Raw genomic sequence first — 24,651 nt, forward strand, 5'->3', positions numbered from 1 at the left:
ATTTAGAATATAAAGAAATCAAAAGAATGCAAGAGAAAACAATAAATTCAAAGGAATAAAACAGATTAAAAAAAAATAAAAAAGATTTTTTATGTTAATAACGCGTCTTAAGAATATTTGAGGATGAAGTTGAAAATAATGGGTCAGGCGCTTTTTTTCAAAAGTCGATTTTTGTATTTAATACTAAGAAATAAAAAAAATCCATTAAATTATCTGGTAAATATCGATTTAAATTATCTTAAATCGTTTTTGTTATAAATATACATAATAACAAATCTTTCGCTTTCATTTTCAAAGAATTACTTTTAAAAAAAGGGTATTCGAAAAAAATGAGACAGGTGCATAAAATTGGTAAAACGTTTATTAACTATTTAAAAACGATGAAACAAGGTGAACATGAGATTGATAATTCAATAAGTAATATTTTTAAACAGACTATAGAGATGTATAATAGGTGTCTGTAATAGATTTTTTCTTAATACGTTCCTCTCGAAGGAAAAAGACACACACCATATTACTCGGTTGAACCCTGGGGCCTTTTAAATTTAGGCACGATCTACATTACTCACGCATGATTTCATCTTGAGCTCACTCTGAGCTCTTTTCTCCAGCCGACCCTTTTTTTCAGTTCCAATCGATGAAGAAAAAAAAATCATCGCACAGTAAATAAATGTTTGAACGCTTCTATCCGCTCGCATTGACTCAGAAAACCTAAGCGTACGAGGAAAAAATAAAAGTATCGACGCGTTTTCAATCGCGTCGCAAAAGGCAACTGTGTACATGCTACACGAATTTAGCTTGCAGCGCACAGACTGATACAAATTATAATTCCTACCCGGTATCATCACTTATATGTTACAATTAATTCGACAAACAATCTTCGCCATCATCATCATTGTCATAATATCATCTTTTTCAACTTCCTTATCTAAAAATCTAGTGAATCTTTATTTCGATTCCTCCGTGTTGAAAGAAAGTGCTGAGATGGGACGTTCTAGGAACGACCCGAGGACGTTCTGGAGATTTTTATAGTTTATGTGTCGACTGTGCTGACTACGGACGACCTAGGAACGAATCAAGGACGTTCTTGGGATATTGATGGATTTGTGCTGACATAGGATATCCTAGAAACGTCCCAAGGACGTTTATAGTTTGGGCCCACTGGGCTGACATAGGACATTCTTGGGATTTTTATAGTTTTGTCTGACATTGGACGTCCTAGGAACGAACCAAGGATGTCCAGTTTTCTGCCCACTGTGTTGACATAGGACGTTCTTGAGATGTTTATAGTTTTGTATCCACAGGGCTGACATAGGACGTCCTAAGAACAAATCAAGGACGTTCTTGGGATGTGGATGGTTTTCGGTCCATTGTGCTGACTTTGGATATCCTAGGAACGTCCCGAGGACGTTCATAGTTTTTTGCCCACTAGGATGATATAGGACGTCCTAGGAACGTCCTAATGACTTTCTTGGGATGCTCATAGTTTTCTTTCCAAATGTTCTGACATAGGACGATCTTGAAATAATCATAGTTTTTTTCCAATTGTGCTGACATAGGACGTTCTTAGGATTTTGAAGGTTTTGTGCCCACTGGGCTGTCATAAAACGTTCTAAGAACGTCCCAATGACGTTCTTGGGATGTTTTTAGTTTTTTGTCAACTGCGCTAAAATAGGACGTCATAAGAGCGTTCCAAGGACGTTCTTGGGATGTTCATAGTTTTTTGCCCACTGGGATGACATAGGACGTCACAGGAACGTCCCAAAGACGTTCTGGGGATGTTTATAGTTTTGTGTCCACTGCGCTGAAATTGGAAGTCCTAGGAACGTCCCAAGGACGTTCTTGGGATATTCATAGTTTTTTATCCAAGCTGCTGACATAGGACGTTCTTAGGGCATTTCTAGTTTTGTGTCCACTGGACTGACATTGCACGTTCTAGGAACGTCCCAAGGGCGTTTCTTGGGATGTTTAAGGTTTTTGTCCACGGGGCCGACATAGGTCGTCCTAGGACATTCATAGTTTTGTGTCCACTGGACTCACATTGCACATCCTAGGAACGTCCAAAGGACGTTCTTGGGATATTCATAGTTTTTTACCCAAGGTGCTGACATAGGACGTTCTTAGGACATTCATAGTTTTGTGTCCACTGGGCTGACATTGCACATCCTAGGAACGTCCCAAGGACGTTTCTTGGGATGTTTAAGGTTTTTGTCCACGGGACCGACATAGGTCGTCCTAGGACATTCATAGTTTTGTCTCCGCTGGACTGACATTGCACATCCTCGGAACGTCCAAAGGACGTTCTTGGGATATTCATAGTTTTTTACCCAAGGTGCTGATATAGGACGTTCTTAGGACATTCATAGTTTTTTGTCCACTGGGCTGACATTGCACGTCCTAGGGACGTCCCAAGGACGTTTCTTGGGATGTATAATGTTTTTGTCCACGGGGCCGACATAGGACGTCCTAGGAACGAGCAACAGTTCTTTAAACACAAAGGTATCGATTTATCATCTTAATTACATCAATACCGCGACCGCTAAGTACAGTTCATTTGTATAAACTGGAGCAGGTCCAATTTAGTCTTTCTCGTTCGGGTTCGTTCGTGTTTCTTCTGTCGTTCCTGGGATTCTTGAAGAAGAGGACATTGTACTGATCGCGAAAAGATGCCTAGAAATACAACCGAGACCTACTAATAACACTCGTGGCTTACGCTCGACGTCTCGATTACAGGCAGATATTTACAGTAATATTTATCTACTATCATAGCAATTATATAATAATCATTGTAATAATTTAGTAGTAATATTCAAATTACAATAGTGTTCTTCTCTTCTCTATATAATGTTGCACGTAACCCATTACTGGCTTAGTCATCTAGCTGTACAAAACATTATATATCGCTATCCTAGCTCTAGGGATTTGTCATGTGAGGTCTGATCAGATCAGCATCAGTGAGATCGATATATTATTTTTTTTTAATCGAACTAAACCTCACCTTCCAATCCATAATAATTCTTGCCTTAATGCAATTAAGTACATACAGTTTAAAAATACCATCGTACATCACTCAAAATAACCGATAGATAATCTACAAAACATTTTTTTCCAAATTATAAGACCAGTTTTGTAAAATTTGTAGAAAAAAAATTAAAGAATCTAAAATAGTTCGAGGTCAGGGGATAAAATGATGAAAAAAAATCATGTCAGTTTTAAAACAACTCTCAAAATGAATGCGAAAAATGATTCAAGTAGAGAGAAAAAGACTACGTCGGTCGAACATTCAGCAAAATACGATTATGGTTCAAGATTCTCACAACTCGATACAGTGATTAACATTTTCGAGAAGATATTGTACATTATGTGCTTAGTGAGATATTTGATCTCGTTTCCCCTTTTTTTCAAAGCCATAATTATGCCAATTTTTTTTAAATCTGTGTGCGGAGATTCGCACTTGTCTTGATTAGGACATATTGTGCTACTTAGGTAGGGGGAAAGGCGATAGAGGGCTTGCTTAATTGTATCAAGAAGAGCAATTAATCTTCACGCCTCGGAGGTAATGTCCAAGCGTTGGGACTTGTGTGAATGTCGGGGGCAGAACGTCACAGTTGCTGATCCCGGCATGGTACCCAAATGTTTGGCCCTGACTGTTCCGCGACCACTTCCTTCACTTTCACGTAAATGTCCTCCGGTGTGTCTCCCTGTACGATAGCTGAAATGGCAATTTCATTTATTACCAAATACTTTAATTTTCGACTGACCCAATCCATATCAAATCAGGCAAGGTTAAGCCTTAAGGGACATACTGGGTGTATAATACCCAGAGACTTATTTGCGCTTTAACAAAACGTACGAAATTCAAGAAAATGGAACATATAGCGCCAGATTAACAAATGACATGAAAACCTTTTTTTCTATGTCATTTTCACATAATTTTGATTTTTATCCTTTAAATTTCAAAAACTGTTATGAAACCTTTTTCTCCTGAAACTAGATACATTACACATCATTAATTTTCTTGTAAAAAAACTATCCAATGCCGTCGGCACAGCACACGTTTAAATACCCTTGGGTATATAACACCCAGTATGCTCTTTATGTAATTTTACGAAAGTGTGCCCGTTATGGGTAAAAAACTCGTCTTTTCGAACTTAAAATTCAACTATAGCAATTGGAAATTAATATAAATAGATTATAATTCCAAGTTTTCTAGAAATAGCAACCGTGCGTCCCGGAGATAATTTTGAAAAAAGTGAGAAAATCGTGTTTGTGTAGACTGACCCGTTCCATTGAATTTTAGAGCAAAATGTCTATCGCCAAAATTAAACCAGAGGAAATTTTGAAAAATTTGAAGGCAAAAAAAAACCTCCTATCTTCAATTGGTGCCAAGTTATAGCAAAAAAATATGTTTTTTTGAAGCGTCATAACTCTTGACCTATGAAGTCTAGAAGATTGTACTTTTTTTAGATTTACGCACAATGTCCTGCCCTACAAGTTTTTCCATTGCGCCACTTGCGTAGCTTTATCTAGAAGCGAAGTATTTTGAAAAAAACTTTACACGAGTAATTGGCCCTGAAAAATAGGTCAAAAGTGTTGAACTTTGTGAGGCCATAATTTATGACCAATTGGGGCTAGGTCATTGAATTTTTTTTTAGAATTACTTGAAATTGCGTCTACTTTAAATGAAGTAATGAAATTTTTTTTGTAAAATTAACAGGTTCCAAAATACAGGTACAAACTTTATAATTGTGTTTTTTCATCTATTTTTTCAAAAAAATCCGGGTTCTTTGGATGATTATAACTCGGCACCTGTTGAATATAGGAGGTTTTTCTGCATTTAAATTTTTCAGAATTTTCTCCAGTTTAAATTTATTGTTGAACACTTCGATTTGAAATTCAATGGAGCGGGTCATTCTATGCAAACACGATTTTTGGCACTTTTTCAAAAATATCTCCGGCACGCACGGATGCTTTTTCTAGAAAATTTGGAATTTTAATCAGAGTCCCTTAATAAACCGGTTTATCAAAAAACGCAATATTTTTTTAATGAATTCAACGTTTTTTGGTTGAAATATTTACTATTACATTATTCGTTGAAAATGTATCCTTTTTAGTTAAAAATTTAAAAAATCATAGTTGGATTTTAAACTATAAAGTAAATTTTTCAACTAAAATGATGAATCTTTAAGGGGAATAATTGATTTTTGGCTTAAACTGCTGAATTTTTAATTGAAAAGATAATTTTTCAATCAAAAATGGAATAATTTAATTTTTAGTTAAAAAATGAATGTTCAATAAAAGAGACGAATTTTTACCTAAAATTATGGAATATTTAACTGAAATAATAGTTGCATTTTAAGTCAGAAAAAATTGTCAACCAAAAAGAAACAAATTTTCAACAAAATAGTTAAATTTTCAGCAACAAAATTTTTGTTATCTAAATAAAAAACAAACTTTCATTCAAATTATTAAACTATAATATTGGAATTTCAACAGAAAAGAAGACTTTTTAAACAAGAAGATTAACTTGCAAAGAAAAAAAATAATTTTCTACAAAAACAATCGATTTTTAACCAAATAGGTGGACTTTAAACACAATAGTTAAATTTTTAATAAAAATAAAAATTTTTTAACCAAAATAGAAACAAATTTTTCAATAAAATAGTTAAATTGTCGGCAAAAAATTCCTTTACATCCAAGAAAAAAACAAATTTTTAATCAAATTTCTCATATTTCTACCAAAGAAATGAATTTTTGAATAAGATGATGAATTTTCAACCAGAAAAAATTAATTTTTAACCAAAGATTTTAACTTTCAACCAAGAAATTATATTTTTAACTTAAAAAATGAATTTTTAAATGAAATTATTAAACTGCAATACTGAAATTTTTAACCAAAAAGAAGAATTTTTGAACCAGAAGATTAACTTTCAAAGAAAAATATCATTATCTAAAAAAAATCAATTTTTAACCAAATATGTGGATTTTAAATACAATAGTTGAATTTTCAATTAAAAATAAAAATTCATATCCAAATTGTTATATTTGGTAGAAAAAAGATCAATTTTCCACCAAAAATTGAATTTCAAATTTTACGTTGCGGGAATTAATTTTCAACCAAACTAATGAATTTTCAATTATAAAGATTAATTTTCAACAAAAAAACGAATTTTTTTACATAGTACATAAGTTTTTAAACAAATAATTTAATTTCTAATTTAAATATAAATTTTCAACCAAATAGTTGAGTTTTCATAAAAAAAAATAAATTTTCAACCATAAATATTAAGTTAAAAAAAAGCGAATTTTTCACATTTTATATAAATGTTCAAACAAATAATTTATTTTTGGAATTAAAAAATATCAATTTTCAATCAAATAGTTAAGTTTTCGTCGAAAAAAAACAATATTTTCAATCAGAAATAGAATAATGAAACGCAAAAGAATGACTTTTAAACAAGATTATCGAATTTTGGACCAAATAATAAATTTTTAAATTAAAAATATAATTCTTCACAAGTTTGACATTTATTCACAATATTAATATTCAAAGACAAAATATTTAATAATTGAAGAGATTAAAAAAACTAAAATTTTCTCCAAACTTTCCAATTAAGCTACAAATAAAAAAAATTGTTTAAACACTTTAATTATAATTATAAATAATTGTCTATGACCTTAATCACACAAATTATTAGGCTTTTACTTATTAAATAGAAAAAAAATTATTTTAAATAATAATGAGTTCATAATTAAATAATAATAGTTGTTTAAAACTGTTGTGTGATAAATGAAATATGAAAATAATAAGCGCGATATTTAAAAATATGTGAAAAAACTAGAATTTTCTTAACATTTTTCAAAAAAAAATCAAGTAATTAATTAATAATTGTGTAAAAAATTTAAAAATTCATTTAGAAAAAAAAGGTCACTCTTAGTATTAATATTAATAATAACTTAACTAATAAAAAATAATGAAAAATAAATATAATATAAATTAATAAAAAAAATAATATTAATAACTGTGTAATTATTTCCAGAAAATAGTAATGTTTCCTGAAGTTTATATTATTATTTAAAATAAAAAATTTATAACTAATAGTTGTTCCAACGATTTTAAATTTCTTCCTTGAAGAATTGTGAACAAAAGGACATAACTTAATGCACAAAAAGATATAAAAAAGATTTTTTTAATGATTTTAATTAGGTTTTTAAATAAAAAATATTAAAATAATTATAAATTATTTCCTTACCAGTTAAGTATTCCCCAAACTCCTGTTCCATTTTGAGTGTCAGCTCGTAGTCTTTTTTCGCTTTTTCCTCAGTCATCCTTTTATTCATTTCCCTGAAAATATATTTTTCGTAAATCAAACAGTCGATTTCCAAAATTTATATTAAGGGTTCCTAAATTCTTATTTTTGAAACATCAGTGCCATTTTGAAAAAAAGAAAAAATAGTAAAATTAAAAAGAATTAATTTTTTTTTTAAATATAAATTATTAACTTACATGACCGATTCCACAGATTTGGGCTTAATAAGAATGGCGATTGGGTAAATTTGTGCAATATGTAACCTCTTGATAGCATTTCCGCTTACGTCAAGAATACAGTGTTTGCCCTGAAAAAAAAATAGAAAAATTAGTTTAAAAGTTTTCGAACCATTTCCTTACTTCCAAAGATTTTTCCCACTCGAAAATATAAATTAAAAAAAAAATGGAAAAGTTAAACTTTAAGTTAGAGAAATTAATTAAAACAATTGAATTTTAAGCATAAAAGATAAATTTCCAACTAAAATTGTGAATATTTAACTGAAATATTTAACTTTTTAACGACAAAGCTGACTTTTTAAACAAAAGCAATTTTCAAACCGCAAAATTAATTTTTTAACAAAAATTAAGTTTGAAAAAAAAAATTCACTTTTTTTTAAATTAGTCGAATTTTCAATTAAAGAAGACGAGTTCTCAACCAAATAGTTGAATTTTGAACTAAAAAAATTGACTCATAATCGAAAATGGAATTTATATATTTTTAGTTATTAAAATTAATTTTAAAATTAATGAATTTTCAATCAAAATGATGAATAAACTGAAATTGTTGATTTTTTAAATTAACAAATATTTATTTTTACTGAAAAGATATAAATTCTCAGCCAAAACTTAAATAATTAAATTGTTAATTAAAAAAATTAATGTTTAACCAAACAGATGATTTTTTAATTAAAACTACAAAAAACTTAACTAAGATGATTAATATTTAATTTAAATAATTGAAATTTAAACTAAAAAGATGAGTTTTCAACCAAGAAGATTAATTTCTACCAAAAAAGACGAATTTTTAGTCTAAAATTAATGTCCAAAGAAAGAAATCAGTCTTCAATTAATATTATTAAATATTTAAACATATGGAATATTAAACATTTTCAGTTGTAAACAAATTATTCTCAGCCAAAAAGAAAAAAAATTTTCAACAAAATATTTAAATTTTGAGAAAAGTATTTTGCATAAAAAAAACATTTTTCAATCAAATCTCTTCCATTTTCCAAACCAAAGAATGAATTTTGGATTAAAATTATGAATCTTAAAAAAACAGATTTAAAAAAAAAGAGTTCAATTTTCAGCAAGTAATTTTCTTTCCGAACTAAGATTTGAATTTTCATCTAAAATGGTAAATATTTAACTGGAATAACTGAACTTTTTACCGACAAAAGTAATTTTTATAAAAGAAGATTAATTTTGAAAGAAAAAGATCATTTTCAATATTAGAGTGAAATAAGTTAAATTTTCAGTTAAAAAAATTACATTGAAAAATAAATAACTTAAAAAAATATTTATTTTTTCAAATAAAGTTATTAAATTTCAACTAAAATTGTAAATTTTTTATAGAATACTTGAATTTCAAACTAGAGAGATCAATCTTCCAACTATGATAATGAATATTTAAATGAAATAATTTTTGAATAAAGAGATGAATTTTCGGCCAAGAACATTAAAAATTTTGTTAAAAAGAAGACTATTTTTTAAAGAAAAAGATAATTTTCGATTGGAAAATCGATTTTTTAATCAAATACATGTATTTTCAACAATATAGTTGAATTTAATATTAAAAAAAGATGAATTTTCCTTAAAATTGTTAAATTTTGAACAAGGAAAGATCAATTTTCAACCAAACTGATAAATTTTTAACTAAAATAATGAATCTTCTACTGGGATAGTTTAAATTTTCATTAGAAAGAGGAATTTTCAATTATGAAAATTAATTTTCTATGAAGAAGACTATATTTTCACAAAGTACTTACATTTTGAAATAACTTGTTAAATTTTTAATTAAAAAAATGTCAAATTTCAGCCAAATCGTTAAAATTTCATTAAAAAAAAGAGAAATTTTTAATATAAGATCGAATATAAATTTAATTATTCCATTTTTTGTTAAAAAATTAGATTTTTTATTTGAAAATTCAACTATTTGGTTAAAGTTTCACGTATTTTGTTGAAAATTCGTCTTTTAATGGAAAATTAATCTTTTTAGATGAAAGCTCAGATTTTTTGGTAAAAAATAATTCTATTTTGTTTAAATTTTAATTATTTATTCATAAATTCAACTATTTTCTTAAAGTGAAAGTAATATTTTAAACAGAAAATATAACTATTCCATTTTTTAATAAAAAAATTATATTTTTTATTTGAAAATTCAACTATTATTAGAAAAATAATCTTTTTGGTTGAAAACTCAGTTTTTTGGAAAAAAATTTATCAATTTTGTTGAAAATTTAATTATTTTCTTATAAATTCAACTATTTTCTTAAAGTGAAAGTAATATTTTAAACAGAAAATATAAACATTCCATTTTTGGTTGAAAAATTATATTTTTATAGTTGAAAATTTAACTTTTTGGTTACAATTTCACGTATTTTGTTGAAAAATCTTCTTTTATTAGAAAATTAATCTTCTTTGTTGACAATTCACTTTTGTTGAAAAAATTAATTTATATTGTTGAAAGTTTGATTATTTTGTTAGACATTCCGCTATTTTGTTTAATTAATATTTTGTCTAATAAATTCAAGTGTTTCGTTTAAAATTCGTCCGTATGGATTTAAAATCAATCTGGTTAAAGATTAAACTATTTTGTTAAAAATTGGTCTTTTTGGAAGAATTCATCTGCTTAAAATTCCGTTATTTTTAAAATTTAAAAGTAATGTTTTAAACTGAAAATATAACTATTCCATTTTTAGTAGAAACATTATATTTTTTAGTTGACAATTCAACTATCTGGTTAAAATTTCACGTATTTTGTTGAAAATTCGTCTTCTATTAGAAAATTAATCTTCTTGGTTAAAAACTCAGTTTTTTGGTAAAAAATGAATCTATTTTGTTGAAAGTTTAACTATTTTGCTAATGTAATTTTTTTGATCGAAAATTCAACTGTTTCGTTAAAAACTCGTCCTTTTGAACGAGTTATAAAAGAATCCAACTGGTTGAAAATCCATTTTTTAAATTGAAAAGTAATTTTCCGAACTGAAAATTTAACTATTTCATTTCTGGGTGAAAAATTAAATTTTGAAGTTCAAGATTCAACTATTTTGTTGAAATTCCTCATATCTTGTTAAAAATTCGTCTTCCATAAAAAAATTAATATATTTGTATAAAAACTCCTCTTTTTGTTAAAAAAAATTCACCTATTTTGTTAAAAGTATCATTATTTTGTTAAAAATTCACATATTTTCTTGAGGTAATTTTGTTTTTGTCGAAAACCCAACTGTTTCGTGAAAAATTCGTACGTTTGAATTAAAAATTCATATTTTTTACAGCATAAAATTAATCTTAATACTAATTAAATATATAATATTAATTATATCCTTTGTGGTTGAAAATTCATCACTGTTGGCTAAAAAACTCAATTTTTTCTGTTAAATATTCCACTCTCTTCCAAAAAAAGGGTATTTTCGTTTTGAAAATTGAACTATTTGGTTGAAAATGCAACTAATTCATTTTTGGTGTAAATTATTATTATTTTCCTTTATTTCCCTTATTATTTGATTAAAATTAATTATACCTTTTCAGCTACTTCTCGCACAGAAGCCACCGAAGTTCCATAGAGGTTGTCATTATACTGCCCCGCTTCAATAAATAGATGATTCTGAATGTCCCTCTCCATTTGCTCCCTCGATGCTGCGAAGTAATAATCTCGACCATCCACTTCGTATTCCCTTTTACTCCTAGTTGTGTCTACAAAAAAATTATTCTCTTTACTACACACTTAAATTTTAATTTAAAAAAAAACTTCAATAAATATTTTAATTATTTAAAAATAATCTGTTAAATTACTTAAAACGCTTAAATTTTAATTTGAGAAAAAAAACAATCTTCAATCATTAAATTAATTATTTAAAAAACCTGTAGGTAGCGTGAACAATTATAAAAATATTAGATCACTATTTCAGGCCTTGGACTCACTTTAAGGATAAAAATAGTGCAAACAGTATCACAAATTTTAAAAAATAGTGCCAAAATTGTGTGAGAAAAATTTTCAAGTATTAAAAATTAACTTTAATGTTTAGAAAAATTTTCTTTAGTCAATAAATTATCAAAATTTCTATCTATTAAGTTAAATTTATTTTACAATATTAAATTTTTCGTTTCAAATTCACCTGTTTATTTAAACATTGTATTATGGTGCACAAAATTGAATTATTTTGTTAAAAAGTCCATACTTTTTTGTTCGAATTCAACTATTTTGTTAAAATGTCTTACTTTTTGGCTCAATAATTCAAAAATTTCATTGAAATTTCTTTTTGTTTGGTTAAAAATTAAATTATCTTGTTAAACATTTATATTTTTTATTTGAAAATGCATTTTTTTTGCAGAAATTTAATATTTTTTGGAAAAAAAACTATCTCATTCTATAGAAATTTCATCTTCTTTTGTTAAAAATGCAACTGCCCGTTTATAAATAAATTTTTTCAATAAAAATTCACATTTCCGGTCAGAAAATTCAACTTTTTTGTAGAAAATTCATATTTTCGCCTAAAAAATCTGACAATTTAAAAATTTTATTAGAAATTAGATAATTAACTAATTAAAAAAAAATATTAATAAATAAAATGAATGAAAAATGTAAGTATTTATAGGTAATGTAAACAGTATCACAAATTTTGAAAAATAGTGTCAAAATTGTGTGACAAAATTTTTCAAGTATTAAAAATGAACTTTAATGATTAAAAAAATTTTCTTTAGTCAATAAATATATTATTTTGTTAAAAAGCCGATACTTTTTTGTACGAATTCAATTCTTTTGTTAAAATTTCTTATTTATTGGCTTAATAATTCAACAATTTCATTGAAATTTCTTTTTTCTTTGTGTTTGGTTGAAAATTACATTATTTTGTTGAACATTTATATTTTTGATTTGAAAATTTTTTTATTTCTGCAGAAATTTAATCTTTTTTGAAATTTTTTAAAAATGTATTTTTTGCTATAGAAATTTAATCTTCTTTTCTTAAAAATGGAACTGCCCGGTTTTAAATTAATTTTTTCGATAAAAATTCACATTTCCGGTTAGAAAATTCAACTTTTTTTGTAGAAAATTTGTATTTTCGGCTCAAAAATTTAACATTTGAAAAATTAGATTAAAAATTAAATAATTAATTAAAATTTAAAATATTAATAAATGAAATGAACAAAAAATATAACATTATATAATAATTAATCAATAAAATTTAAAGTTTTAAAAATAAAAAATTAATTAATTTAATGTAAATTAGATCATTACAAATTTCTTCAGAAAGAGACGACTTCTCAAATCAATAATACAAATATTTATTAAAAAAATTGAATTTTCAAGCAGGACAACAGAAAAAATTTAATGTTGATTCATCAAACAAAAAAAGTTGAAAATTGATTCATGGTATTGAAAAGTTGTCTTTCCTGTTTAAAGTTTATGAATTTTAAATGAAGTTTAAAGTTAAAGTTGAACTAAATTATTAAAATATATTTTTTATATTTAAAGATTCATAATTTTATATATGAAAATTCGTTTTTTTACTTACAAATTATTTTTTCAAGCTCAAAATTTAATTATTTTGTTGAAAATTCGAATGTTTTTTTAGAAAATTAAACTATGTAGTATGAAATTTAACTATTTGGTACAAAAATTAACTTTTTTTTATAAAAAATTCATTTTTGTATTAAAAATTAATTCTACGTTACATTGCATCGCATACATTATTCAAAATGTTTAGTTGAAAAATTATGAAATTTGTTGAAAAATCGTGTTTTCTCGTAGAAACCTCAACTATTTAGTCAAAAATTAATGAATTTGATAAAATTGCATCGTTTGTGGTACAAAATCAATTTTTTGGTTTAAAATTAACCTTTTTTTATCAAAAATTAATATTTCAAAGTTGAAAATTAATTTTTTTAACTGAAAATTTAACTATTCTATTTTTAGTTCAAAAATTACCAGTTTTCGTTCAAAATTCAACTATTTGTTGAAAAATTCATCTATTTGTTTTTTAATCGTCTTTTCTTATAGAAAATTACCTAAGCCTCTCGGTTTGAAATTTAACTACTTGGGAGAAAATATAAGTATTTTGTTAACAATTTATCTTTTCAGTAAGAAAAAATTGATTTTTTTTATGTTGAAAATTCAACTGTACGGTTTTTTATTTAAAATGAAAATATTTGTAAGGTATAAATATAAACTTTGCAACATTTTTGGTTAAAAATAAGTATTTTCCGGATGAAAATTTAACTTCTTTCTAAAGCATTCGTCCGTTTGATTTCAAAATTCAACAATTTGATTTTTTGATTTGATTTGAGAATTTATGTGCTTTTGTTACTTATTTAAATTCAAATTAAAGTAAATTGAAAATTAAAATTAAATTAAAAATTGAATGAAATTTAAATTACATTAAATTTTAATTCTAATTTTGAAGCTCCAATTTAGAATTTGAAATTCAGTTTTAAATTAAATAAACTTATTTAAATTCAATTGAAAATAAATTTTAAATTTTAAGTAAATTAAAAATTTAAATCGAATGAAATGAAATTAGAATTAAATTAAAATTAAATTAAATTTTAATTTTAATTCAGAGGCTGCATTTTAAATTTTTAAATTCAATTTTTAATTAAATAAACTTATTTAAATTCAGTTTAAAGTAAATTTAAAATTAAAAATAAATTAAGAATTGAATGAAATGAAAATTCAATTAAAATTTTATTTAATTTTAATTTTAAAGCTGCAATTTAAATTTTGAAATTCAATTTTGAATTAAATAAAATTATTTAAATTCAATTTAAAGTAAATTTAAATTGAATGAAATGAAATTTGAATTAAATTAAAATTAAATTAAATTTTAATTTTAATTTTGAAGCTGCAATTTAAATTTTGAAATTCAATTTTGAATTAAATAAACTTATTTAAATTCAATTTAAAGTAAATTTAAAATTAAAAATAAATTAAGAATTGAATGAAATGAAAATTCAATTAAAATTTAATTAAATTTTTATTTTGAAGCTGCAATTTAAATTTTGAAATTCAAATTTAAACTAAATAAACCTATTTAAAATCAATTTAAAGTAAAATTTAAATTTTAAATAAATAAATAATTTAAATTGAATGAAATGGAATTTGAATTAAATTAAAATTTAATTTAATTTTAATTTTAATTTTGAAGCTCCAATTTAAACTTTTAAATTCAATTTAAAGTAAATTTAAAATTAAAATAAATTAAAAATTGAATGAAATGAAATTAAAATTCAATTAAATTTTTATTTTATTTTTCAATCTGCAATTTAAATTTGGAACGCCTCATAATCAGCCTATGAAACAATATGTGGCCAATTATCGAAGAAAATCAAAATAATCGAGGAAAAGTAAATAAATAGTGTAAATAAGTGTAATGAGTCCGAGGCCCGCTATTTTATAAAATCAGACATTAAATTAAAATTTTTAATCCAACTTACGAGGAACGCAACTGCCGAATTTATCTGGAAATTCGGCAATGAGGTCGTCGCTGATTCGGTCCTTAAGGGGGCCCAAGATGATAACTGGACGAGTATATTGGATACCAAGTTGTTGAACAGCTTCGTAAGACAAAACGTTTTCTTCGCTACCTGCATCAACAATCAAATAAAAATTATTTCCTCGCTCACGACCCAGGAAAATTTTAATTTACAAACAAACTCTGCATCGTGTTAATACAAGAAAATATTAAAATTCAACTTTACGTCGTTTTAGGGACTGTTGCTGGACTGGACAAGGATTTATATCTAAAAAGCCGCACGAAAATTCAGATGAAACAATCCTTTTAAAGGATCTATTTTTTTTATCAGAGAATTGTTACCATTTATTTACGATACAACCATTTTTATAACCCACCTAAAATATAAAATTTTTATTTTCTTGCAAAAATAAGAAATAAAGTAAAATAGGGAAATGGCGGAAAATTTAGTTTTCAACACAGAATTTTGTACATTTTTAGAAGAAAAATCTATAAAATCACTAAGCTACAGATTTCATCTTTTTTTTTTAATTTTCAGTTAAATTGTTAACTTTTTTGAATTATGAAATCAATCAGTTTTCTTTTATTTTAGATCTTCATTTTTAAGCAAATATTTTTAATTTAAAGATTTTTTTAACGCAGTTTTGAAGAAATAAACAATAAAAAATTAAAAGAATTATAAATTGAAAATTTTTCATACAAAAAAACTTGAACTGTATTTCAAATATTGAAAGCGAAGAATAATTCTATTATTTGAAATAGAAAGCCTTGAATCGTTACACTTCCAAAGTGCTAAATTGCAACTTTTATAGTTGCAATGTTAATTCATCCATATAAAGAAATTTTGTGAAAGTGAATGTGTTTAATTTTAATTTTTTTTTAAATTAAACAATTATTAATATTTCAAACGACTTAAAATTAAAATAATACCACTTAGAATGTTTTATGCATAAAAATAGGAACTTTTTTATTTTTTATATTTCTTTGAGTTTCAAAAGAGGAAATTGTAGTTTTTTATTTTTTTTTAATTGGCAGAGGGACATTTTTTGTTTAGAAATTAATAATTTATATTTAGAAAGAAGAAAATTTTGGTTTTTAATATTTTATGAATCGGAAAGAGAATAATTTATCTTTTTAACATTTGTATAGAGTTTCAGGAAAGAATTTTTATTTTCATTTTTTTCTGAACTGGAAGAGGAAAAATTTGTTTTATTTTAAAGATTTTTATAGAGTTGAAAGGGGTTATATATTAGTTACTTTTTTTCTGTGTTGGAAGGGGAAAATTGATTTATTTTTAAGAATTTTATATAGTTGAAAAGAACGAAATTTTAGTTCTTTTTCTGAATTGAAACAGGCAATTTTTTGAAACTTTTTTAGTTTCAATCTTTTTTTTTTTAATTTGAAGAGGGTTATTTTTCTTTTTAACATTTTATTCAAGTTTTTATTTTCATTTTTTTCTGAACTGGAAGAGGAAAAATTTGTTTTATTTTAAAGATTTTTATAGAGTTGAAAGGGGTTATATATTAGTTACTTTTTTTCTGTGTTGGAAGGGGAAAATTGATTTATTTTTAAGAATTTTATATATTTGAAAAGAACGAAATTTTAGTTCTTTTTCTGAATTGAAACAGGCAATTTTTTGAAACTTTTTTAGTTTCAATCTTTTTTTTTTTTAATTTGAAGAGGGTTATTTTTCTTTTTAACATTTTATTCAAGTTGGAAGGGTGGAAATTTTGGTTTTAAATATTTCATTAATTGAAAGGAGGATAATTTTTTATTTTCAACATTTTTAATAATTTGCAAGGGAGGAAATTTTGGTTTTCAATGTTTTGTGGGTTCGAAGAGGTTTTTTTTCTTATCATTTCAATATAGTTGGAAGCGACAACATTTTTATTAGTTTTTTTTATTGGAAGTGGTTATTTATTTCCCTTAAAGAATTTTCTAGAGCTGGAAGGGACAAAATTTTGGTTATTTATTTTCTGGATTGATAAAGGCAATTTTTTCCTTTTTTGATTTTCATTCAGGCCAATTTTTTCTTTTCGAATTTTTATTGAGCGGACGGGGATAAAATTTGGTATTTCTAATATGCAGATCAAAGGGGGGAACTTTTAATTTTTAATTTTATACTGAATTGGAAAAGGGATCAATTTTATTTCTAATATTTTTTATTAATATGCGTTGAAACGGATAACTTTTAATTTAAAGCACTGAAAATGATGGCGTGGACTTATATTTTTAATCAGAAGTTTTTAAAGTGTTTAATTTATAAAAGTTAAGAATATAAAAAGTGACGTTTGAATATAACATTTCTGAATTAAAAATTAGTTAAGCTTCCAATATGAAATTAATTTTAAAATTCAAAATAGTTCCACTTTGAGTATTTTAATCCTTAATGGGCACACTTCCGTAAAATTACAGAAAGAGCATATTGGGTGTTTGGTACCCAAGGGTGTTCAAACGTGTGATGTGCCGACGGTATTGAATAGCTTTTTACAAGAAAATCAATTAATGACGTTTAATCTATCTAGCTTAAGGAGAAAAACGTTTCATTAAAATTTGTGAAATTTAGAGTAGTTTAAAAAAATCCTTTTTGGAAAAAAAATTTTTAAAATGACTTCTTTCACCCTAAAATGCATAACTTTTAAGTTTTTGATATTTTCCCTTAAAATTTTACTCGAATACTTCCGAGATACGGCGCTTAAAAAATAAAATTAATCTTATAGTGTTCATTCCAAAGAAGGTATTTATTCTAAAAAATAAAAGCTTCAATTCAATGAAAAATACAACACCACACTTTGCGTGATTAAACGATTTTATTGATCTTAAACTGTGTATAAAAGTTATGTAAAAATGACAGAAAAATAGGTTTTCATGTCATTTGTTAATCTGGAGCCATATTTTTCATTTTCTTAAATTTGGTACGTTTTGTTAAAGCGCAAATAAGTCGCTGGGTCTTTTACACCCAGTATGCCCTTTAAGGATTAATATTAACTTCCATCTTTGCGAAAGCGCTGAAATCTTTAAGAAATTATTGAAACCTTTCAATTCTTTTAAATCTTCTGCAATCTTTGACATCTTTTCAATATTTATGAAATCTTTATGAAATATTTTGAATTCTATAAAATCTTTTAAATCTGTGTGAAACCTTTAATATCCTTTAAGTCGTTTTCAATCTTGGTTAAATCATTAAAATCTTTATGAAATCTTTGCTAAATCTTTAGAAATATTAATAAAACTTTTTATATCTTTATGAAATCTTTTGAAATCTATGTAAAATCATTAAAATCTTTGTGAAATGTTTAAAACCCGTAAAACCTTTGTGCGATCATTGAATTCTTTATGAATCATTGTGAAATCTTTTAAAAACTATGAAACCATTGAAACCTTTCCTACATCTTTACAAATTTATAACAATTTTATAAAATATTTGTGAAAACTTTGATAGCTTTGAAATCTTTTACAATTTTTGAAATCTTCGGGAACATTTTTTTAATATTTATGGAACCTTTTTGAAATTTTTGTGAAATCTTTAAAATCTTTGTGAAATGTTAAAAATATTATAAATATTTGTAAATCTTCGTGCAATCATTAAAATCTTTGTAAAACGTTTGATATCTTTGAAATCTTTGCGAAATATTTTAGAAATATTTTGAAATCTTTAAAACCTTTGCTTAAGTGTAAAAATATGGACAAAAAATGTATCAAATTTTTGAAACATCTGATATTTTTATGCAATCTTTAATATCTTCCTGAAATCTTTTGAAATTGTTGTAAAATCGTTTGTGTCTTCGTAAATACATAAAAAAATGTTCAATTATAAATGTTCGAATTTTGTAATATCAATGACATTAAAAAACTTTTTCAACCCAGAAAAAAACAGGGAATTTGTTTTCTCGATTAGAAAAGCCACCCTCTGTTTGAAAGCCAAAGATAAAAATGGCCTGGGAAGGTGTTAAAAGAAATCCCCTCGATCCTGGGAGCGATTTCGAAAGATCCTCGATTTATACGAAGAGAACGTTAGAGCCGGACAAGAGCAAAAAAAAAGAGAAAGCAAAGCAGTCGCGACTGTCTTATTTGCGCGAAGCGTCGAGCGTTTAAAAATAAAAGTAGAAATAAAAATAAAAATAAAAAAAGAGGTAAGAGGGCGTTACGCCTAATACATAAAGTTTTGTCACTTTTACAATTATATTAGTTTGACGGGTCTTTTCACTCCGGTGCACACATTGACTTACTAAGATCCTCATTTTCCTCAACACCCTCCTTTTCCAGATAAACTAAAGTCAGTTCCTCCATATAAGGCAGTTCAACACGATACAAAATTTCTCTACTGCCTGTGGCGGAAGACAAATCTTAAATAAATAAAGGAGAAACTCGTTGAAAGGCAAGCATGATGAAGGATGATTGGTACTGTCCCATAAAACTATATGTCTACGTTTTACTCTAAACTAGCCATTTTTCAAGTATAATTGATCTTTTTTAACTACTGAATTCTCTCGTAGAGCCTTTTTCTAATTCAATTTAATCCATTTAAATCTAGTTGAATTCATGTGAACTCAATCAAAGTCAGTGACATTTTTTAGAAACGAGGGGTTGATCAATCTTGAAATTTTATGTACAAGCCTTCCTGGAATCTTCGCGAAATATTTTTAATATTTATGAGATTTTTATGGAATCGTTTGAAATCATTAATATATTTGAAAAATATTTTTTAGTCTTTTAAATCTTTATAGAATCTTTGATGTCTTCTTGAAATTTCTTAAAGGCTTAGTAAAATCTTTGTAATCTTTGTGAAATATTATGCAATCTTTGGAATGTTTGAAATTTTTTTATGAAATCTTCGTGAAGTCTTTTAAAGACATAGTGAAAGCTTTGAAATCTTTGTGAAATCAATGTAATTTTTCTCAAATCTTTGAAATCTTTATGAAATCAGTGACATATTTGCCAAATCTTCAAAATACTTAAAATTCTTATGAAGTCTTTGATATCTTTTGAAATCTTTGTAAAACAATTGAAAGTATTCAAACTTATGAAATCTGTGTTAAATATTTTTAAATAATTCGTGAGACTTGAATATTTTACAATCTGAAATTTTTGCGAAATCTTTCTAATGTTTGTGAAACCACTGACATATTTGAAATATTTGAAATCTTTATGACTTTTCTGATATTTTCCTGAAATCTTTGTGGAATCTTTTAAATATTTTTTGAAAACTTTGATCTCTTTTTGAAACCTTTGATATCTTAAAGTTTTTTTGAAATATTTGAAATCATTACGAAATTTTTTTTAATCTTTGTGAAATCAGTAAAATACTTTAAATCTTCAGGAAATCTCTGATATCTTCCTGACATCTTTATGAAAGCATTTAAATCTTTGTGGAATGTTTTGGAATCTTTGAAATCTTTCTGAAAACTTTGGAATCTTGTGCATATTTAAAAATGTCACAAAAGATTTGAAATATTTTTCAAATCTTTGTGAAGCCTTTGTTACCTTTGAAATTTATTTGCAATCTTTGAAATCGTTGAGAAATCTTAAAAATATTTATGAAGTCGTTGTGAAATCTTTTTAAATATTTGTGAAATATTTGTAAAATCATTTATATCTTTGGGATGTCTTTCATTAAAACTTTGAAATCTTTTTCAAGATTGGAAATTTTTCCGAAATCTTTGAAATATTTATGAAATGTTTGCGAACTCAGTGAAACCTTTGTCAAATCTTTATCAAATCTTTAATGTCTTTCTGAAATATTTGTGAAATATTTTGAAATATTTTGAAATATTTTGAAATCTTTGTGAAATCTTGGACATATTTTATCATCTTTAAAATGTTTGAATTTTTTTATGAAATCTGCTTGGAATTTTAAAAAGATTTTGTGAAATCAGTGAAATCTTTATCAAATCTTTGAGATAATTTAAATCTTCATGAAATCTTTGAAATATTTCAAATCTTTATCAAATTTTTTAAATAATTAAAATCCTTATGAAATCTCTGTAAAATCTTATGACATTTTTCGAAAATCATAAAAATATTTATGAAATTTTTGTGAAATATTTTTAAATGTTTCTTAAATCTTTTAAATCTTTTGCGATCTGAAATTTTTGCGAAATCTTTTTAAGCTTTGTGAAATCCGTGAAATCTTTATGAAATTTCTGATATCTTCCTGAAATCTTCGTGAAACCATTACAATCTTTGTGGAATCTTTTAAAATCTTTTGCGAACTGCAATTTTTGAGAAATCTTTTTAATCTTTGTGAAAGCAGTGAAATCTTTGGGAAATCTCAGATATATTCATGAAATCTTTGTGAAATCATTTAAATCTTTGTGGAATCTTGTAAATATTTTTGAAACCTTTGATATCTTAAGAATTTTTTGAAATTTTTACGAAATTTTGTTAATCTTTGTAAAAACAGCGAAATACTTTCAATTTTTAGGAAGTCTTTGATATCTTCTTGAAATCTTTCTGAAGACATTACAATCTTTGTGGAATGTTTTGAAATCTATTGAATCTTTCTGAAAATCTTAATGTTTTGCGCATATTTAAAAATGTCGCAAAATATTTGAAATATTTATCAAATCTTTGTGAAGTCATTAAAATATTTTATACCTTTCTGAAATCATTGTGAAATTTTTTTTATCTTTGTGAAACCTTTGTTACCTTTGAAATCATTTGCAATCTTTGAAGTCGTTGTGAAATATTTGTAAAATCATTTATATCTTTGTGATGCCTTTCATGAAATTATTTGAATCTTTTGAAAACTTTGAAATCTATTAGAAAACTTCAAAATCTTTTTCAATATTGGAAATCTTTGCGAAATCTTTGAAATACTTATGAAATGTTTGTGAAATCAATCAATCAAAATGTTTGTCAAATCTTTATGAAATTTTTAATGTCTTTCTGAAATTTTTTTGAAATATTTTGAATTCTTTGTCAAATATTTTGAAATATTTGTGAAATCTTTGACATATTTTACCATCTGTAAAATGATTTAATTTTTGTATGAAATTTGTGTGGAATCTTTTAAAGACTCTGTGAAATCTTGATCAAATCTTTGAGATAATTGAAATCTTCATGGAATCTTTTAAATATTTCAAATCTTTATCAAATTTTTTACATAATTAAAATCCTTATGAAATTTCTATAAAATCTTTTAAAATCTTTAAAATATTTATGAAATTTTTGTGTAATATTTTTAAATTTTTTAAATATTTCGAGATCTGAAATTTTTGTAAAATATTTTTAAGTTTTGTGAACTCAGTGAATTCTTGATGAAATCTCTTATGTCTTCCTGAAATCTTCTTGAAACCATTGCAATCTCTGTGGAATATTCTGAAATCTTTTGCGAAATGCAGTTTTTGCGAAATCTTTTTAATTTTTGTGAAAGCAGTGAAATCTTTACGAAATCTCTGATATCTTCCTGAAGTCTTTGTGAAATCATTGCAATTTTTGTGGAATCTTTTAAGATCTTTCTCAATTTTTTTAAATATTCTTAAAAAGCTTTGTGAATTGTGAAATATTTTGCAATCTTTCTGAAATATTTTCAATCTTTTGTGATCTAGAATTTTTACAAAATCTATTTCATCTTTGTGAAATCAGTGAAATCTTTATGAAATCTCTGATATTTTCTTGAAATAATTATGAAAATATTGCAATCTTTGTGGAATCTTTTTAAATCTTTAAAATATTTATTATATCTTTGTTAAGCCAGAGAAAAATATGTTAAATCTTTATGAAATCTTTTATGCCTTCCTGAAATCTTTGTGAAACATTTTGAAATATTTGTGAGACCTTTGTAATTTTTTTAAAATCTTAAAAATCTTTCGCAATCTTTGAAAGGTTTGAAATTTTTTTATGAAATTTTCGAGAAATCTTGTCAAGACTGAAATCTTCTTCGAATCAGTGAAATTTTTAAAATAATTTAAATCTTCATGAAATCTTATCAAGTCTTTCAAGTATCTGCAAATCTTTGATTTATTTCCGAAATCTTTGTGAAATATTTCAAATCTATGAAATCTTTTAAATATACTTGAAAATCATTGAGATTTTTTAATCTTTGTGAAATCCTTTGAAATCTTAAAACCCGTTATGGAATCTTTGATATCTTCCTGGAATCTTGGTGGAATTTGTTTAAATTTTTGTCAAACCTCTGATATATTTACAAAATATTTGCCATCTTTGAAATCTGTGCAAAATCTTTAAAAATTGTGCAAAATCTTTGAAAGCTTTGTGAAATTTTTGAAACCTTTGCGAAATCATGGAAATATTTGTGAAATCCTTTGAAATCTTTAAAACCTTTGTGGAATCTTTCATATCTTCCTTAAATCTTTGCGAAATTTTTTTACATTTTTGTGAAACCTTTGAAATCTGTGCAAAATCTTTGAAATCTTTGTGAAATATTTAGTAATCTGTGCGAAATCATTAAAATCTTCGTAAAAGCTTTTGCAGTCCTTAAAATCGTTGTGAAACTTTTGCAATTTTTCTTAAATCCTTTTTGATTCTATTGACATTTTTTTCATATTTTTAACTCTTTCTAAAATTATTAAAATCTTTGTGAAATCTTCGAAATCTTTGTAAGATCTCTGATATTTTTATGAATTCTTTTTCAAATCTTTGTGATCTCTTTTGAAATTTTTGTGAATTCATTGAAATCTTTTGAACTCATTGTGAAACGTTCGAAATATTTTGAAATCCTTCAAATCCTTGTGACATCTTTAAAATTTTTTAAATATTGAAATATTACGTACACCCAAAATTCAAGTGGTCAACCTCTCAATCTTTATTTACTTTAATTCATTTTTGAATTCAGATATACAAGTAAATACTTAAATTGTACTTATTTTAAATAAAAAAGAAAAAAAAATACATGGATGGATAAAATGATGATAAAAAAATCCTGGAATGACTTTATGAAGCAAATGAATGAAATGAATGAAATGAATTGGTTATTTTCATTTTTGATCAATCGATTTTAGAATTAAATAACAATAAAAAAAGTATTTATTGACGAAGAAAGTTATTTTGAAAATTTCGAATAATGGAGGGGGTAAATAATGAATGAAAGAAGTGATTACCTTCAGCGTTAGTGTCGTCCTGCGTGTAGCACAGCATAAATTCTAGAACATAATAAGTTTATATTTCAATATGCGTGGCTAACAAGCTGCACCGTTACGATCAATTAAGCTCTGCTACGAATCAGTGGTCTTTCCTAATAACAGCGAATATTCGTTTGCGAACTAATTGGAAATTCCAGTTCCCAGGAATCGAATGAGACATCAATTACATTCTTTCTGACTGCTTGTTTGAATTCAAAACCTTTGAAAGAGTTCCAATAAAAAAATGCATTAAAAAAAAAAAAAACGCTGTTATGAACCTTTCAACAATTTATAAATTGATTAATTTCTTTTTCGCGAATTATTTCTCAAGGGAGAAAAGAACGTGTTAGTTTATAGAATAAGAGAATATTGGAAAAGAGGCAATTAGGAAGCAGCAAAAGCCAGTGTTTTGTGGTATTGGAAATTGGACACCGACATATATTGAAAAATTGATTAAAATTTTTTTGTATGCAAATTACTACTAATTAGGTCCAAATTTGCAATTGGTTTCAGTTATTACAGGGATAACAGTGGTTCAAAAGTTTTTAACCAAATAGTTGAAATCTTTAAC

At 25.4% G+C, this 24,651-nt stretch overlaps 1 protein-coding gene across 15 annotated transcripts in view; it reads right to left on the reverse strand.

Moving 5' to 3' along the window:
- Window positions 1–345: 345 nt before the first annotated feature.
- Window positions 346–24,651, reverse strand: part of LOC117181543 (disks large 1 tumor suppressor protein) — a 1,257,521-nt gene continuing 1,233,215 nt past the window's right edge. For 4 of the 15 annotated variants that reach the window (XM_033374344.1, XM_033374348.1, XM_033374349.1 and 1 more), the window contains 7 exons: window positions 24,060–24,101; window positions 19,227–19,343; window positions 14,960–15,109; window positions 11,049–11,221; window positions 7,508–7,617; window positions 7,254–7,345; window positions 346–3,712 (listed from right to left, as the gene is read on the reverse strand). In XM_033374344.1, coding sequence (XP_033230235.1) covers window positions 3,603–3,712; window positions 7,254–7,345; window positions 7,508–7,617; window positions 11,049–11,221; window positions 14,960–15,109; window positions 19,227–19,343; window positions 24,060–24,101 — 794 coding nt within the window. In that variant the 3' untranslated portion in view covers window positions 346–3,602. The remainder of the gene's footprint in view (window positions 3,713–7,253; window positions 7,346–7,507; window positions 7,618–11,048; window positions 11,222–14,959; window positions 15,110–19,226; window positions 19,344–24,059; window positions 24,102–24,651) is intronic. The other 11 variants (XM_033374345.1, XM_033374351.1, XM_033374353.1 and 8 more) reach the window with 5 other exon arrangements.

Source organism: Belonocnema kinseyi, chromosome 10 (assembly GCF_010883055.1).
Source record: "Belonocnema kinseyi isolate 2016_QV_RU_SX_M_011 chromosome 10, B_treatae_v1, whole genome shotgun sequence".
NCBI classification, from domain to species: Eukaryota; Metazoa; Arthropoda; class Insecta; order Hymenoptera; family Cynipidae; genus Belonocnema; species Belonocnema kinseyi.